This window comes from Callionymus lyra, chromosome 18, assembly GCF_982586985.1.
Source record: "Callionymus lyra chromosome 18, fCalLyr1.hap1.1, whole genome shotgun sequence".
Taxonomy (NCBI): Eukaryota; Metazoa; Chordata; class Actinopteri; order Syngnathiformes; family Callionymidae; genus Callionymus; species Callionymus lyra.
Window position 1 is genome coordinate 17,785,074 of NC_141835.1, and position 17,554 is coordinate 17,802,627.

General features: G+C 40.5%; 2 protein-coding genes across 2 annotated transcripts; both read left to right on the forward strand.

The window, feature by feature from the left end:
- Positions 1-4,619: 4,619 nt before the first annotated feature.
- LOC148060799 (growth arrest and DNA damage-inducible protein GADD45 beta-like) lies at positions 4,620-6,090 on the forward strand. The gene is made up of 4 exons (XM_087780361.1): positions 4,620-4,692; positions 4,870-4,971; positions 5,230-5,452; positions 5,986-6,090. The coding sequence occupies exons 1-4, from the start codon at positions 4,649-4,651 to the stop codon at positions 6,088-6,090; spliced, it is 474 nt and encodes a 157-aa protein (XP_087636487.1). The 5' UTR covers positions 4,620-4,648.
- A 7,452-nt stretch (positions 6,091-13,542) lies between these two features.
- On the forward strand, positions 13,543-16,420 carry LOC148060800 (growth arrest and DNA damage-inducible protein GADD45 beta-like). The gene is made up of 4 exons (XM_087779398.1): positions 13,543-13,687; positions 14,019-14,120; positions 15,437-15,659; positions 16,316-16,420. Exons 1-4 carry the CDS (start codon positions 13,644-13,646, stop codon positions 16,418-16,420), a joined length of 474 nt encoding a protein of 157 aa, XP_087635524.1. The 5' UTR covers positions 13,543-13,643.
- The last annotated feature ends 1,134 nt before the right edge of the window (positions 16,421-17,554 follow it).

A 17,554-nucleotide genomic window follows, 5' to 3' on the forward strand; every position in this document is an offset into this window, starting at 1 on the left:
ATTATATTCATGTTTCACATTAGTTGTAATTTTGCTTTTTCAATATATTGTTTTTAAAACATATTATGGAAGTTATTTCCGTTAAATATATATATTTTTTATTTGTTTTAAACAAATGGTCTTACTCAACAAAAAAATAAAAGAATAAAGTAAACGTCCTCAGTTGTAGCATGTTTTTATTTATAACCAACAATTACATATATTCCTATTTTTTTTTTTAAATAAACATTTTACTTTTATCCTGTTGGAAACATCTCAGGAGTCGGGTGCAATGCCAACTGGGTGGCGGTGGAAACAGGGAGCCTAGCTGTACGAGACCCTGGCTGCATCGGCTGGCTCTGGAGACGTGGAACTTCACCTCTATTTGGGGTAAGGAGCCTGAGTTGGTGCGGGAACGTTACCAGTTGGATCTGGTGGGGCTCACCTCCACGCATAGCTTGGGCTCTGGACTCTGTCCTTCTCCGGTGTTGCTCATGGTATAGGGCGTCAGGCAGGTGTGGAGATACTCACAAGACCTTGGTTGAGCGCCTGTATATTGGAGTTCGCTCCGGTGGATCCCTATGCCTCCCTATGGCTTAGGCTGAACGGAGGTATAACTCTGAGTGTTGTTTGTGCATATGCACCAAACAGGATGTTGTTGGCCGTTGGAAAGACTACTTTGAGGAACGCCTCAACCTGGATGTCCCACCCTCTCTAGTAGAGACAGAGCTGGAGGCCGATTGGCTTCATCGATCTCTCGTGCTGAAGTTGTGCTGTGGTGGTCAGAAAGCTCCGAAGTGGCAAAGCTGTGGGAATTGATGAGATTTGCCCAGAAATGCTGAAGGCTCTGAGTGTTGAATGGTTGTCTTCGCTGATTCGTCTCTTCAAGATTGCATGGGTGTCTGGGTCAGTACCTGAAGAGTGGTAGACCGGGTTGGTGGTCCCCCTATTTAAAAAGAGGGACCAGAGGTTGTGTGCCGACTACAGAGGCATCACACTCCTCAGCCTTCCTGGTAAGGTCTTCTCTAAGGTCCTGGAAAGGAGGGTCCGAGCGTTAGTTCAACCTCAGATCCAAGCGGAACAACGCGGGTTCTGTCATGGCTGTGGAACTTTGGACCAACTCTTCACTCTCTTGAGGGTTCTCGAGGGTGCCTGGGAGTATGACTTACCAGTCTACATGTGCTTTTGGATTTGGAGAAGGCCTACGACCGAGTGCACAGGACGAAGTTGTGGGAGGTGCTTCGGGAATTTTGGGTATTCCCGGTGAGAGTCTCTGTCAGGGAAGTGCTTTGTCTCCAATCCTGTTTCTGGTTTTCATGGACAGGATTTCGAGGCACAGCTCTGGCGGGGAAGGTTTGCGGTTTGGTTCACGCATCTCTTGACGATGCCCCCTAGGCCAGGGGCATCACTAGACGTAATACTGTACTGGGGCACACATGGGGCACAAATAATTCATTAGAGCGTGCAAAGTGCGCGAGAAAAAAAAAAAATTCAGCACTGAAAGGGAGTGAGCAATGAAACCTTTTGAATTTTTTTTTTCAGTAAACATCTGCAAATTGAACATTTACAAAAGTAAAAAATAAAAATAAAATAAAGCACCCCTGCATCTCTGGGTTCTTTTATTTCCTTAGTAGAAGAATAAATTAACAACTGTTTTTGCAAAGCGGTCAATCACTTGGCTGTGGCTTTGCTTGGAAAGTTCCTCAGTCTCCACTGGCATGATGGCAAGATGGTAAAGCCTATCCTGCTCCATTGTGCTTCTCAGCCAAGTGTGGAGCCGTCTCAGCAACTGAACGTCCATTCACAAGTGCAGCTGAACACTGGGACGATCAGAGAGACCTGAATGACCTGTGTCAAGGTCGGGAACATGACTTTATCCAGCAAGCTGAAAACACATTGCAACAAAACACTGATCCATCTCAGCAACCATCCTGTCAAGGCAAGGTAGATCTTTAAAGTATATACTTTTTTGAGTATTGTTTTGATTGTTAAAGCGCTTTGTGACCCTGGTCTGGAAAAGCGCTATATAAATAAATATTACTTACTTACTTACTTACTTTCAATTTCTCTGCATCACCTAGGTCACTCACTTCCCCACAACTAGAGTCCACTACATAGTCCTCCATGTGTTTCTGCTTCTGCCTTTGTCCGGTAACAGCACATGACTCTGGAATCTGGTTTGCTGCACAGTAGGTTTTTGCTCTGTCACAAAGCTCAGCAGCCTTCTCATCCGTGCACATATATTTTAGAGTGGCACACACAGCGCATTTGTACTCTTTGGCCAGGTCTACTGTATAACTTTGCAGATACTTGTGTAGGTTTTCAGTCACAGATGAAAAAGTCTTGAACATCATCAACAGATACACTGTGGAGAACCTAGCAAGTTTGACTTGAGCCCCACTGCCATAGGGTTGTTAATGCTGATGATTTTTTCTTTAGCTGTAGCCATTTTTCTGGTGAAAAAACAAGATTATTTTAGTCAAAGACAAACTGAATAACAAGACAAGTCTACTGTACTGTTTTTCTGTGAAATAAACTTGAAAGGCCCCCCAAACTTCCCTCATGGGGAGGTGGGCTGCGGCTGTTGGGGACGGGCTACAGTTCATAGACTGGGGGCCGTTCCCGGACGGCTGCGGCCCCATTGCCCCCGCCCTGCCCGCACAACCGTGGCCCCCCTGTGACCTGGGTTTCTGGCCATTGCTCCCCTGGGCTCATGCGGTGGCACTCAACCCGGCTACTGGCCGTGTCCGCAGGGTATTGGGGGGGGTTCCGCCGCCGCTGCTGTGGTGGGTCCCCATCTCCTTGACTCGGTCCCCTGCTATGGACTTGGTGGCGGCCTGACGGTCTGGGGGTCCTCCGTCGCCCGGCCTGGCCCCGGGGCCCTATCCCCTGACTGGTTCTTCTGGCTGCCCCTCTGCCCCGGTGCCTGCGCCTGGTGCCTCCCCCTCTCTGCTTCCTCGGTCGTCCTCGCCTGTGCTCGCCCTCTCGCGCCCCCGGTGGTGGTCCACCTTCTCGCTGGTGTTTGGGGTCGGCTCTGGTGGTTATCTCGCCTGCCGGGTCCTGGTCTCCCGCGGGTTCCTGCCGCGGCTTGGGCCCCTGTGTCTGGATCTGCTGTGCTAGGTATGTGCCCTCTGGCCTGGTGGCCTGGCTATTTCAACCCCCCCCCCCTCTCCCCTCTATATATCTTCACCCGTCACCGGAGTCTGTATACCTGTGTATTGTCTACATTTGTCCCAAACCCACACCTTTTTATTTCTCTCCCGGAGCCCCAGGGATCCACCTCCAGAGCTGCTGCTGATCCAGGGATCCACCTCCAGAGCTGCTGCTGATCCAGGATCTTCACCACGTCATCAGATCCCGAGTTCTCTCCAGCACCCCCATGGATCCTCCTACACTCTCCTCTTTTCTCTCACTATATCCTCCCTCACTCCTCTCCTTATCCATCTGTCTACCCCCCCATCCTTCCTCCCAGCCGGTCAAAGCGGCAGGCCGTCAACAATGAGTCGGGTTCCGCTCGAGGTTTCTGCCTTCTAAAAGGAAGTTTTTCCTCGCCATTGCTCACTGTACAGCTCACTGTACAGTGTTTTGTTTCTTGCTCTTTGTTGAATTGCTGGGATCTATTTTTCCTTAATCAACTGTAGTCTTATTTCAACTGTATAGTGTCTTGAGATAACTTTGTTATGATAAGACACTTTAAATAAAATTGAATTGAATTGAATTGAATTGAAAGGTTAAAAAAATTGGCTCAAGACTTGATGATAGGGAAAAATGTTTTTCATCCTGAAGATAGAGCATTTGAGAACCACTGCACCATCCATAGGCTGTATCTGTCAACTAACACAAGCTTCCTCAAAATCATCATTGATGCAGAGGTCCTGAGCAGAACCAGCAGACCATCACCAACATTATCTCGAAAGGTGCTATACAAATAGACATTATTATTATGATTATTATTATTATTATTATTATTATTATTATTATGTTTCATGCTGGTGAAACTCACTGGAAATTCCTCCAACAGCTCGTACAGCAAATTAATATAGTTGTCTTGATACAAGGAATAATGTTAGATAACTTAGCATTAACTTAGTGAATAACTTTCTGATATCAATCTAGAGTTACATTCATTCATTCAAGTAAAATCAAAATAATATATTTAACAAGTTGTTGTCGACTAAGTTACCTTCCTCATGCAATGATTCTCATCGCCTGCTTCTCTCTCTCTCTCTCTGTTGACACGGAAGTATTATCAGCTGAAGTCACTACACGTGAATAAATTACCATATTAATTAGCCATGTGCGCATTGTTTATGTGGAGAGAATAGAAAGATACAACTTTATTACAGTAGCAATGATTTACCAAACTAAGTGGTAAGTGCGCTGTAATCTATGCTATGTAGACTTTTTTTATATATATAATCCACAGCAACAAGCAGCAACGGTGCAAGCCCGTCAGTGTCTCCAGACACTTCAAAGGAAACACGTCACAAAGGTACGTTACGTTCAGTTCAGAGCGGGACCGTTGACGTTGTAGCTCCGCCCACAATCAAAGGCAGGTACGAGTGAGATTCAGTTCAGGTCAGGATTCAACACACACTGCTGCACATGATGGTCAGCGAGGATTTAATACTTGAAACCAAGTGGATTTTATTGCTTTACACGTGCAAACATGATCCCCGTTGAAGCATTTTGCTCCAGCGCCGTTGAGAACAGGTAAATATTTTATATTTATATTGAAACGTTTCTCCAAAGTAAACTGTTGATCTCAAATGCAATCGATCCATCCCATAATTAAACAAGTATTTAAATTCATTTTTATCATCATCTTTTGTCACCTGCATTCAACTTCAACTTTAAATGAACTTAATTTCCTTGTCTGTCTGGTTACAGGTTGGCTTCTATGGATATGGCTGTTGAGGAGTTACTGATGACAGCCCAGACACAAGACTGTCTCACTGTTGGCATCCATGAATCAGCTCAACTTCTTTATGAGTAAGTTATGTAATGAACATCATTATTAAGTCTTTGGATCTGCACACACTGTCCTCACTGTTACACAAAAATGCAAAACCACTGATGGTCAAATTTAAATGAAGCATGAAAACATAACTGTTTTAAGGAAATAGTTTTTGTTACACAATTACACATAAAAGACTAATTTTAATAATGCTAACAACAATGATTTTGTACATGTCAATGACAAATCCAGAGGTTCAGCACTAAGTAGCATCACTGCTTTGACTTTTTTAGAGACCCGGACAGTGTAGTCATGTGTGTGCTCGTGACGGACGATGAGGACGAGGACGACGTGGCGCTGCAGATCCACTTCACTTTACTCCAGTCTTCCTGCAGTGATATGGGCATTACAATCCTACGGGTATCTCGTGGTCAGCGGCTCCAGCAGCTTCTGTGGTCAGTGGACTTCAACAAGAACGAGGAAGAGCACAGTGACTTCAACTGCATGCTGGTGACGGTACGTTTTCTTCTTCCGGCCTGTTTGTTATATAACAAGAGCACTTGTTGTTCTACATTTGTGCTTCTTTCTTTGAAAGTTGTCTTTTGTGTCAAATTTTGTCAAATTGTCTTACTCTATGTTTAAGATCTTCTACTATGTACTTCCACACACTTTGTGAAGTCATCAAATGTCAAAAGCACATTGTGTGAATATTTTAACAAATAATACTCTTCTCTTCCTTCCAAAAAAAGATATGGATGAGTCCAAGTAATAATTTACAATAATAAACCTTATGTTTTTAAACTTCAAGCATATAAAAATGACATGAATTGATATTATTATTAAGCTTTCAGAATATATCACCAGAATATTTAAAGAGATTCAATGAGCATCATCTGCATCTTTAAATGGAGCAAGAAATTTGGGACACCCTGGAAAGGTGGCCTAATTACATCTACAATTTAAAAGACAGGCAACAAACAATTCACTTGGGTCTTTTGTAGTTGAGCTTGGGAAAAGAAGATTAATGTGAATTATTGTTTTCCCTTCAGAATCAACAGGGCGACCACTGCAGGCTGCAGGAAGTCCTGAGCTACTGTCAGCAGAGACGGCGAGAAAACCAGTGGGTGCCAGAGTTGGTCCTTCAGGAACCCTGACACACATGTCATAATTTTGTAACTTTTGTAAATGTTCTTATATTTATTCATGCTTTAAAATTGTGTGTTGATGAAAATAAATTATTTATAGAAATGACTGATGTGTCTGACTAACTAGCTAGAAGTTTCTATCAGTTTCACTTACAAGTTCTGTCACAAGCTAGCTTAATATTAAATAACCCTTATAATTTAGCATATCTCTAGCTAACTACCTACTAAGCTAATATTGTTTTATACTTTTAAAAAGGTAAACTAAATCATAATAAAATTAACTTTTGAAATGATATTCATCTTTCACATTAGTCGTAATTTTGCTTTTCGATATATTGTTTTTAATACATATTGTGGAAGTTATTTCCGTTAAATAAACTTTTCTTTTGTTTGTTTTAAACAAATGGTCTTACTACAAAAAAAAAGGAAATGCTCTCAATTGTGTCAGTTAAGTTTATTTAAAAGGACAAAGTGCAGTTCAATTAAAAAGATAGCTGCACCAGTTTTATCACAATGCCACTTTCCATTCGTAGTCCTCAACAAAGATGCATACAGTTTACATAATACATCACATACAAATAAAGCAAAAACACAATAATATGCAAAAACAAAGTACAATTTAATAATGTCATCTGATGGCCAAATACCCATCTGGTACTATTAGTGCGCGCAGGACTGGTGGTCTAAAAAATAGTTGATGACAGCCTGTGAGAAGCGATGAAAAACTGCTTTGTTCCTTAGATTGTCTGAGAGCCTGTTCCATTCTTTGATGCCTTTGTGTGAAAAGGCTGATTCAGTGAACGCAGACTTTCTTTTGGGAACATTGCAGTCGCCCCTGGACACTGACCTTAAAGCTCTGCTTATTAGTTGAGAGCGTGGCTGTACACAGGTTTTTAGGGGAGGAGGGGCAGCATCATGCAGGACTTTATGTACCAGCCTTTAGAGAACCTTATCAAGTTGTCAAAGCTCAAGATTTTATGTTTTTCAAGGAAGAAGCAATGGTCGTAACGCCAAGGTTTTTGATCAAAGACTTTTAAGGCCTTGCTGTGCAAAGATCTAAGCGAGTTTAAAACTGTGGGTTTCGCTTTGGAACATGACAAGCAGTACAAAAAATCTGAAATCATCATTGCATTAAAATAACATTTTGCTGCTCGCAATGATAAGGAGCTCCTGGTGTGTTTAAAGTTGCCAATGTTAAATTTCATCACATTGCAGACCTTTTTCAGATGTTTTTTAAAATTAGGTGTAGGGTCCAAAACGACACCCAAGTATTTCTCTTCCTCTACATTTTTGATTGTGAAATAATCCACATAGATATTTGGAAAAGCACTTTGGATCTATCGGTTCGAGAAGAACATCGAGACTGCCTTCTCCGTGTTCAGCGTAAGGCAGGACCTGTCAAGCCTAGTTGCTACAGAATTTGTGTCGGGGCTGTTTGTAAAGAAGACGGTATCATCAGCGTACATCAAGATCTCCACATCGTCACAGATGGAGGGTAGATCGTTGATGTACAAGCTGAATAGTAATGGCCCTAGAATAGGACCTTGTGGGACGCCCGTTGTACAGGGTTTAGAAGGTGACGTTTTGTCAATGATTCTAACGCACTGAGAACGGTTGTCAAGGTACGACTAAAACCAGCTGATAGAGTTTACAGAAAGATTGAAATTAATATGTTTTTTCAGCAGCACTGAGTGGTTGACAGTGTCGAATGCCTTACAAAGATCGAGGAACACGGACCCCACCACCCCTCCCTTGTCCAGCTTGGATTTGATGACCTCAAGAAAGTAACAGCATGCCGTGTCAGTGGAATGTTTTGACCGGAAGCCGAATTGCATAGGATAAAACATGTTTCCGTTATCAAGGTGCTAGATTTCAGATCCTTTTTTAGAGCAGCATCTCTTTCCTTCATTAAAAGCCATAACCACTCATTGAGCCATGGCAAGGATTTTTTACTTTTGAAGTTTTGCAACTGTGTTTTGGTGAATTTATGAAGGATTTGAGTGATGGCACTTTTAAGTGTGCTACAGGTCTGCTTGGTGTCCTGGCCACTAACTAACTCATTTTGGACAGCATTATTTATTTCAGTATCAAATGACTCCATGTCACGCTTTGGAATACAGGAAATATAGACCTTTCTTCTATTTAGATTTCTGTATCGAGTTTTTGAGAGTTGCCTTGAGACCAGGGTTGAATTGTGGTCTGACACCCCAGTAATTAAGTTGTAAGTTTTACTAACACAATCACAATTGTCAGTGAAAATTAAGTTAAGAGTGTTTTTGAGGAGCTAATAATCCTTGTTGGTTTCTTTATCATTTGTGTTAGATTTAATTGTTTTGTGAGAGACCTTAACTTACTGGAGCGAGCTTTATCTAACCAATTTAAATTGAAGTCGACCATTAGTATTGTTTCTTTGTTATTACAGGATTTGTTTTTATCATGTTTTTATTGATGTACAATAATTCCATATATTCCTATTCATCTGAAAATAAACATTTTATGGTTTAGGTTGTATGGAGGTATAACTCTAACTGTTTTTTTGTGAATATGCACCAAACAGTAGTTTGGAGTATCCAGGTTCTCAAGGGTGCCTGGGAGTATGACCTGCCAGTCTACATGTGCTTTTGGATTTGGAGAAGGCCTATGACCGAGTGACATTGGCGAAGTTGTGGGAGGTGCATCGGGAATATGGAGCTAGAGTCTCTCTACTGAGGGCCGTCCAGTCACTGTATTCCCGCAGTGGGTGGTGTATTCCCGGTGAGAGTTGGTCTTCAGGGATGTGTCAAATCCTGTTTCTGGTTTTTCATGGACAGGATTTCGAGGTGAAGGTGGCCTGAAGATCCGATCGCTGCTTTTTGCGGATGATTTGGTTCTCATGGATTCATCACACCGCGACCTTCAGCTCTTGCTGGATCAGTTTGTATTTGAATGTGAAGCGGCTGGGATGAGGATCAGCACCTCTAAATCTGAGACCATGGTTCTCACCTGGAGAAAGATGGATTGTTCTCTCCGGGTTAGGATTGTGCCTTTGCCTCAAGTGGAGAAGTTTAAGTATCTTGGGGTCTTGTTCTCGTGTGAGGGTGTTCGGGAATTGGAGAATGGTCGGCGAATTGGTGCAGCAGGGGCGGTATTGCTTTCGCTTTTCCCGACCTACGGTCATGAGCTTTGCTATTATGGAAAATAGAAAAAAAAAAGTCAGTTACAAGGCTCTTTTTGTCTAATTAAGAAATAGAGACAATATTATATGACTGATGTTAACAAAAAAGTTGTCATCGCATAATAAATAAAAAACAATAAATAAAGCAACCACTGGTCATCGAGCGCCCTCAAGTGGCCAATAAAAAAACAGGTAATTTAGAAATGTATAGTACTAACAGTAATAGTATAATAGTAAGTATAACCCTAAGGTTATTATTTTTGTACATTATGATACTTTTTAAGCTTTTCTAAAATCATAACTAGTAAGACAAACAAATCAGACAAAACAAAACCTCCTTGATGTTGGTAAAAAAAAAAACTAGTTAAAAACACTATGGCAATAATAAAATGCAGGTAATAAAAATGCAGTGTAAAATGTAATACAATTATATAACACGTTATGATTATTATGTTATTATCACAATATATTTACTTTCATTTAAATAATTCATATATATTACTTATTTAACATATATAGTGTAGTAAACAGGACACATTAATTAAATTAAATTGACACTAAATGTACAATGATATGAAAGTAGTTGAATAAAACAACCACATGCGTTTCATTATATAGTTTCCCTCAAGGATACTGTGTTTATTATAGTTTTTTACAACACACAAGTGAGATTGCAATCTCACTTCCACGAAGACTGACCAACTTCTAGGAATTGTCACACCCCGGAGTCAAAGTTTACATTTTAACCACTACATGTCGTGCATGATCGCTTAAGTGTATGTTTTTTTTGTTTGCCAATTTAACTACAAGTATCTGTCACAAAAACTATATAAAAATGATGCACAATAGTTTCAGTACATCAGCACCATTACAGCGACGGATATATTAGTAAAATGTGTTATTAATAAAACAAAAGCGAGTCATTAAGTGGCTGTGGTTGTTTTACTCAGAATAGTTCCAGGAGTCTTGATCAACTGAGAACGAAGTGGAAAGTGAGCCTGATAAAAGACCAAAATAAATAATATTAAAAAGAAGAAAATTCTATCTAGTTTTTAACCACAGTCTCAAACAATATTGGTAACTTCCTGAAACAAACAAAACAATCAACCAACAAGAGCATATACAGAATATCTGATATTACTTTTTTGTAAGCAATGGTTTGTTGGTTAAAAGCATCACATAAACAACATTTTCAGGATTTGCTATAAATAGTATCACTTAGATTTCTTTGGGTTCTGGTTCATTTTCTTAGATAAACTAAATTAATGATTCACAGTGTAAAATCAATTCACTAGAAAAAAATATATATAGATGTTCCCTTATAATTGAGACTGTTTGAACATTTTTGAAGTGAGCCAAAAAGATCCTTGAATCATTCCAGTTTACTGTATTTTATATGAAGCCCACTTTGTTGATTTAGGTTTTAAGATTTTTTGGTCTAAGTTATTTGAAGCAAATTGAATTTTCAAATGTATTTTCTACCACTTGTGTCAACCGCATCTTCCAACTAATATCTTGATCTAGAAGCAAAACTTCCGCTCCAAATTCCTGAGTTTCTTAGGCAACCCAAAAAGTTCCATATGATTGATTCCAGAACAATGTTATGAGGTTAAACCTCATCTGTGTCAATGCTGCATTTAAACAAGCAATTTTCACATTGTATTGATTGATTGTTTGGCGCTGATAACTCACTGTCTGTATAGTTTGGATGAAGATTGTAAATTCCCATTCTAGTGTTTTTGGGCGTTTGTATCCAAGGATCTCTGAGACCAACTAAATAGGGCCTCAGAGAAGTTACCAATCACTCATAATAACTCACAAGCCATGCTACGAACCTCATTTCATTGACACAACTTTCTAAGTCACCAAAATTGATAATCCATTCCTTCATTCCTGTTGCTGTATATGATACAGGCTGCTTTGATAATTATGATAATGCAGCGTCTATGTATATATGTCTATTGGATTATAATTAAACCCTTAACATCACCCCAGGACACAGTACACATTATAAACAGGACATGTGACATCACACTTGGAAACATTCCCACAATACTCATCCCAACCCCTAGAGTCCCTCAGTGCTATTCTAAGCGGGAGAAAACCTGACATGGGAATGATCGCCATCGAGTGTGTAAACTGAAATGACTAAACCCTTACCATTCACATGTAAATGCAACAAAGTGTCCATAACAAATATGTACACTACTCTGTAAACAGTTGCTCAATTTCACTTTTAAACATTCCAGTCAATATAAGTCACAAGGTATTAAAGCTTGAGCATCACAATAGTCGTATATAACGTATACATGCGCCGAAATCCTCAATTAACACACAAAAGGTAATTGAGTAAACCTTTTTTTTTAAAAATAATATCAGAATGAACATTCTCCTTACTCTTATCATCCTATATCTGTGAAAAAGAACACAAAATAACAACATTAATATACATTTTAACAAACAACGATTGTAAACAATGTAACAGTGCTTTTTTTGACCTGAGTAAGGCAGCAATCCTCCTACACCCTCACTCATGTGATCATCACACCAGGTTTAGTGACTCAGCCAGTCACCAAACATGTCTGGAGTTCTGCGCACTCTTGGTGGTCGTCGTGGAAGAGGTACCAGTGGGCAGTCTCTCTCCCTGATGCTGAGTGCTTGAGCTTGAGCCACGATGAACCACTTTGGTCTTGGACCTGGAGCTCTTCTTGATGTGATAGATTAGGTCGTCCTGTTGACCTACGACAAAGTAAGGGCCCTCGTAGAAGGGTAGGAACTTCAGGACTTTCTTTTTTACTCTTTTGGTCCATATAATCAGGTGCCTATGGAATCATAAGGTCCCAATCCCAGTGACATAGTTCTGCTGTAGTGGCTAGGATTTTCTGTAGGGTGGCATTGAAGCGTACCACTTGACCGTCTGACTGAGGATGGAAAGAGGTAGTTCATGTCTTTTCAATCCCCAACAGCTCGCACATTCCTTGGAAGACGGCTGATTCGAAGTCGGTGCCCTGGTCACTGTGGAGGGAGTATGGAGCGCCGTATCTGCGTACCCACTCAGAGGCAATCTTCTCTGCCACCATTGTCGCTCGCTCGTTGGGGATTGGCTTCCACCCACTTACTGAAATAGTCCTGCACCACCAGTAAGAATCTGCTGTGTCTCTCTGTCTCATTCAAGGGCCCCATCAAGTCGACTGCAATTCTCTCCATAGGTGCACTGACTCGTACTGTGCCCATAGTGGCATGCAGTGTTTTCTTGGGCCGGGATTTGGCAGCGCAACTGGTGCAGGTTACTCATGTTGTACCAATAATATGTAGTTTAAGTAAGTAAGTAAGAATTGTTTATTTATATAGCGCTTTTCCAGACCAGGGACACAAAGCGCTTAAACAATCAAAACAATGTTCAATAAAGTATATATTTTAAAGATCAAGATCAAACTGATAACACAACAGGAGTTCCAGAAAATCTAGGAAAAGCCTGAACAAATAGAAACGTCTTAAGATGTTTCTTGAAGGAGTCAGTAGATCCATCAAGCACAGAGAGAGATGAAGATCGTTCCAAAGCTTAGGAGCAACAGCCTGAAAAGATTTCTCTCCTCTGGTCCTGAACCGTGTGCGAGGAACCATCAGTAGATTCTGATCCACAGACCTCAGAGCCCGAGCTGGGGTGTAAGGCTGGATCAGATCAGTGATGTAAGGAGGAGCCTGACCAGGGCCGGGTCTAGGCAGGGGCAAGAGGGGGCCTGGCCCCCTCAAATAAATGTTGTGCCCCCTCAAACTTACATGTAAGTAAGTAAGTTACAGCACAATGCCCCCTCAAGATTTGTGGCTGCCCCCTCATACATGCTTGTCTAGACCCGGCCCTGAGCCTGACCATGAATAGCTCTGAAAGTAAGAACCAGAATTTTAAAGTCCATCACTGGTTTATGGCAAGCATGGAGCAGCAAGATCGGTGAATGTTGATCCTTCCCTTCAGTAAAAATGCAGGTGCACTTTATTATATTCGCTTATTCATTTGAAGGATTTTCTCCAGCTGCTCTGCTCGCCTCCTCACCAAAACAAAACACGCACACGCTAGACACGCCCCCAACATTACGTAACTTTCAGATGTGCTCCCTTCTTGCAGAATCAACGTAGTTTAGAGTCACTTTGACATTCATTCTTGTTAAAAAAATTAAAAATAAAAAAAACACTACAGTGTCTCCAGACACTTCAAAGGAAACACGTCACAAAGGTACATTACGTTCAGTTCAGAGCGGGACCGTTGACGTTGTAGCTCCGCCCACAATCAAAGGCAGGTATGAGTGAGTTTCAGTTCAGGTCAGGATTCAACACACACTGCTGCACATGATGGTCAGCGAGGATTTAATACTTGAAACCAAGAGGATTTTATTGCTTTACACGTGCAAACATGATCCCCGGTGAAGTATTTTGCTCCAGCGCTGTTGAGAACAGGTAAACATTTTATATTTATATTGAAACGTTTCTCCAAAGTAATCTGTTGATCTCAAATGCAATCGATCCGTCCCATATTTAAACAAGTTTTTAAATTAATTTTTTAACGCTTATTGCATGTCGTGACGAGATATGTTGTGGTGCAGCAGTCTTACTGCACATGCTGCATGTGTTGACCATGAGTCAGTCACTGTTGCAGCTCATGTGTCTACATCCTCTAACACCTGCACACCTGTCATTTAGATTTAAATTGACTTAACCTTTAATCCATCCTTGTGTCACCTGCATTCAACTTTAAATGAACTTAATTTCCTTGTCTGTCTGGTTACAGGTTGGCTTCTATGGATATGGCTGTTGAGGAGTTACTGATGACAGCCCAGACACAAGACTGTCTCACTGTTGGCATCTATGAATCAGCTCAACTTCTTTCTGAGTAAGTTATGCAATGACCATTATTATTAAGTCTTTGGATCTGCACACACTGTCCTCACTTACACAAAAATGCAAAACCACTGATGTGCAAATTTAAGTGAAGGAGGTGCATACCTGTTTAAGGAAATAGTTTCAAGATAAGATTAAATAAAAATGTATTTGCCCCACAGTAATAAAATACTAATTTAAATATCAGAACTATATACTGAGTATATAAAGAGCCCGTATTCCAAAATAAATCACGCATAATAGAAAAGAAATACAATGTTAGAATGACTAAAAACATAAGAAATAGATATGTAAACACCATAACAACAAAACAAAAAATGATTACAAACAAATGTCAACTCTCAACTTTACGCAAGTAATATACTCTTAAAGTTTGCAGCCTTAAGCTTAGCAAACTTTAAAGGTAGTTGAAAGATGTTAACCAAGTAGTAATGTCGAAGTAGTTTCCTCATTCTTTCTATGTTTCTGTTTGAATTGCAACCACACTGTGAGCTCAGGGGCAGAGATACTAAGCATCAAAGATTTTCGAGAGGATTTCCACCAAACTCACTAACTAATTAAACTGGAAACTATCATAGAACATGTTACCAATCCTTAAGAGACTAAATATTGGCTTGGTTTGTGATAATGATCAGCAGAACATACAGGTATTCCATTAGTAGAATAGGGACACACAGCCTCACCATCTTGGTGAATGTCAACCAAGGTTTTCTAGGGATAGAACAGGGGTAGGGAACCTGGTCCAGAAAGAGCCGCAGTGGGTGCAGGTTTTCGTTCCAACCATTCAAGAGGACACATTTTATCCAATCAGGTGTCTTAGGAGTGTAATCAGTTGATTGTCAGTCTGGTGTTGCTTGTTCAGCTGAAACCTCATTGGTTAAACTGTACATGCTTGATCGGTTGGAACAAAAACCTGCACCCACTGCGGCTCTTTCTGGACCAGGTTCCCTACCCCTGGGATAGAAGGTCACACCAGAAAACCTTGAGCATTTGAACTTGAAATACTGAGAGAATTCAGTTAGAGTAGTGTCGTTAAATACTGTCATTATACTGCATCACTAGTGCTGCTATATAAAAGTGAGTAGTCATCACAAGCAAATGATTAATTGAGGAAAATATTTAATTTCAGAAAGAGTTTTGTACCTTCAAGCACCTCTCGCATCTTCTCTTCGCAATCACAGCAGCCACGTGTGCACAATTACACATAAAAGACTAATTTTAATAATGCTAACAACAATGATTTTGTACATGTCAATGACAAATCCAGAGGTTCAGCACTAAGTAGCATCACTGCTTTGACTTTCTTAGAGACCCGGACAGTGTAGTCATGTGTGTGCTCGTGGCGGACGATGAGGACGAGGACGACGTGGCGCTGCAGATCCACTTCACTTTACTCCAGTCTTTCTGCTGTGATATGGGCATTACAATCCTAAGGGTATCTCGTGGTCAGCGGCTCCAGCAGCTTCTGGGGTCAGTGGACTTCAACAGGAACGAGGAAGAGCACAGGGACTTCAACTGCATGCTGGTGACGGTACGTTTTCTTCTTCTTTCTTCTTTGTTATTTAACAAGATCTTCTTATATGTACTTCCTGGAGTTCAGAAAGAGGAATGAACACACTTTGTGAAGTCATCAAATGTTTTACAAAAGCACATTGTGTGCATATCTTAACAAATAATACTCTTCTCTTCCTTCCAAAAAAAGACATGGACGAGTCCAAGTGACATGAATTAATATTATCATTAAGCTTTCAGAATATATTACTAGAATGTTTTGTTAATGAAAAGTTGTTTTTTGAAATATGACCATAACCTTGTAAATTTCACCTTTTATCTCAACACATTTCTCAACGTTGATAGAAATCAAGTTGGATATAATATGTATGAGACACTTTTAAAGACTTTTAAAAAGACAGAGTTAGGCACTTATATTATTTAATAATATTTATTTGATTATCGTTGACACTAAAAGACAATCAAATAAAAAGGACAAAAAGCACAATATATTTAAAGAGAGTCAATGAGCATCATCTGCTTCTCTAAATGGAGCAAGAAATATGGGACACCCTGGAAAGGTGGTGGCCTTATTACATCTACAATTTAAAAGACAGGCAACAAACAATTCACTTGGATCTTTTGTAGTTGAGCTTGGGAAATGAAGATTAATGTGAATTATTTTTTTACCTTCAGAATCAACAGGGCGACCACTGCAGGCTGCAGGAAGTCCTGAGCTACTGTCAGCAGAGACGGCGAGAAAACCAGTGGGTGTCAGAGTTGGTCCTTCAGGAAACCTGACACACATGTCATAATTTTGTAAATATTGTTAATGTTATTATTTTTATTAATGCTTTAAAATTGTGTGTTGATGAAAATAAATGATTTATAGAAATGACTGATGAGATGTTAAGTCTGTGTGTCTGACTAACTAGCTAGAAGTTTCGCTATCTATCAGTTTCACTTACAAGTTCTGTCACAAGCTAGCTTAATATTAAGTAGCACTTATAATTTAGCATATCTCTAGCTAACTAGCTACTAAGCTAATATTGCTTCATACTTTTAAAAAGGTAAGCTACACCATAATAAAACTGACTCTTGAAATTATATTCATGTTTCACATTAGTTGTAATTTTGCTTTTTCAATATATTGTTTTTAAAACATATTATGGAAGTTATTTCCGTTAAATATATATATATATATTTTTGTTTTAAACAAATGGTCTTACTCCACAAAAAAAGAAAAGAATAAAGTAAATGTCCTCAGTTGTAGCATGTTTTTATTTATACCCAATAATTACATATATTCCTATTTTTTTTTAAATAAACATTTTACTTTTATCCTGTTGGAAACATCTCAGGAGTCGGGTGCAATGCCAACTGGGTGGCGGTGGAAACAGGGAGCCTAGCTGTACGAGACCCTGGCTGCATCGGCTGGCTCTGGAGACGTGGAACTTCACCTCTATTTGGGGTAAGGAGCCTGAGTTGGTGCGGGAACGTTACCAGTTGGATCTGGTGGGGCTCACCTCCACGCATAGCTTGGGCTCTGGACTCTGTCCTTCTCCGGTGTTGCTCATGGTATAGGGCGTCAGGCAGGTGTGGAGATACTCACAAGCCCCCGGCTGAGCCCCCGGATGGAGGTATAACTCGGACTGTTGTTTGTGCAAACAGGATGTTGTTGGCCGTTGGAAAGACTACTTTGAGGAACTCTTCAACCTGGATGTCCCACCCTCTCTAGTAGAGACAGAGCTGGAGGCCGATTGGCTTCATCGATCTCTCGTGCTGAAGTTGTGCTGTGGTGGTCAGAAAGCTCCGAAGTGGCAAAGCTGTGGGAATTGATGAGATTTGCCCAGAAATGCTGAAGGCTCTGAGTGTTGAAGGGATGTCTTCGCTGATTTGTCTCTTCAAGATTGCATGGGTGTCTGGGTCAGTACC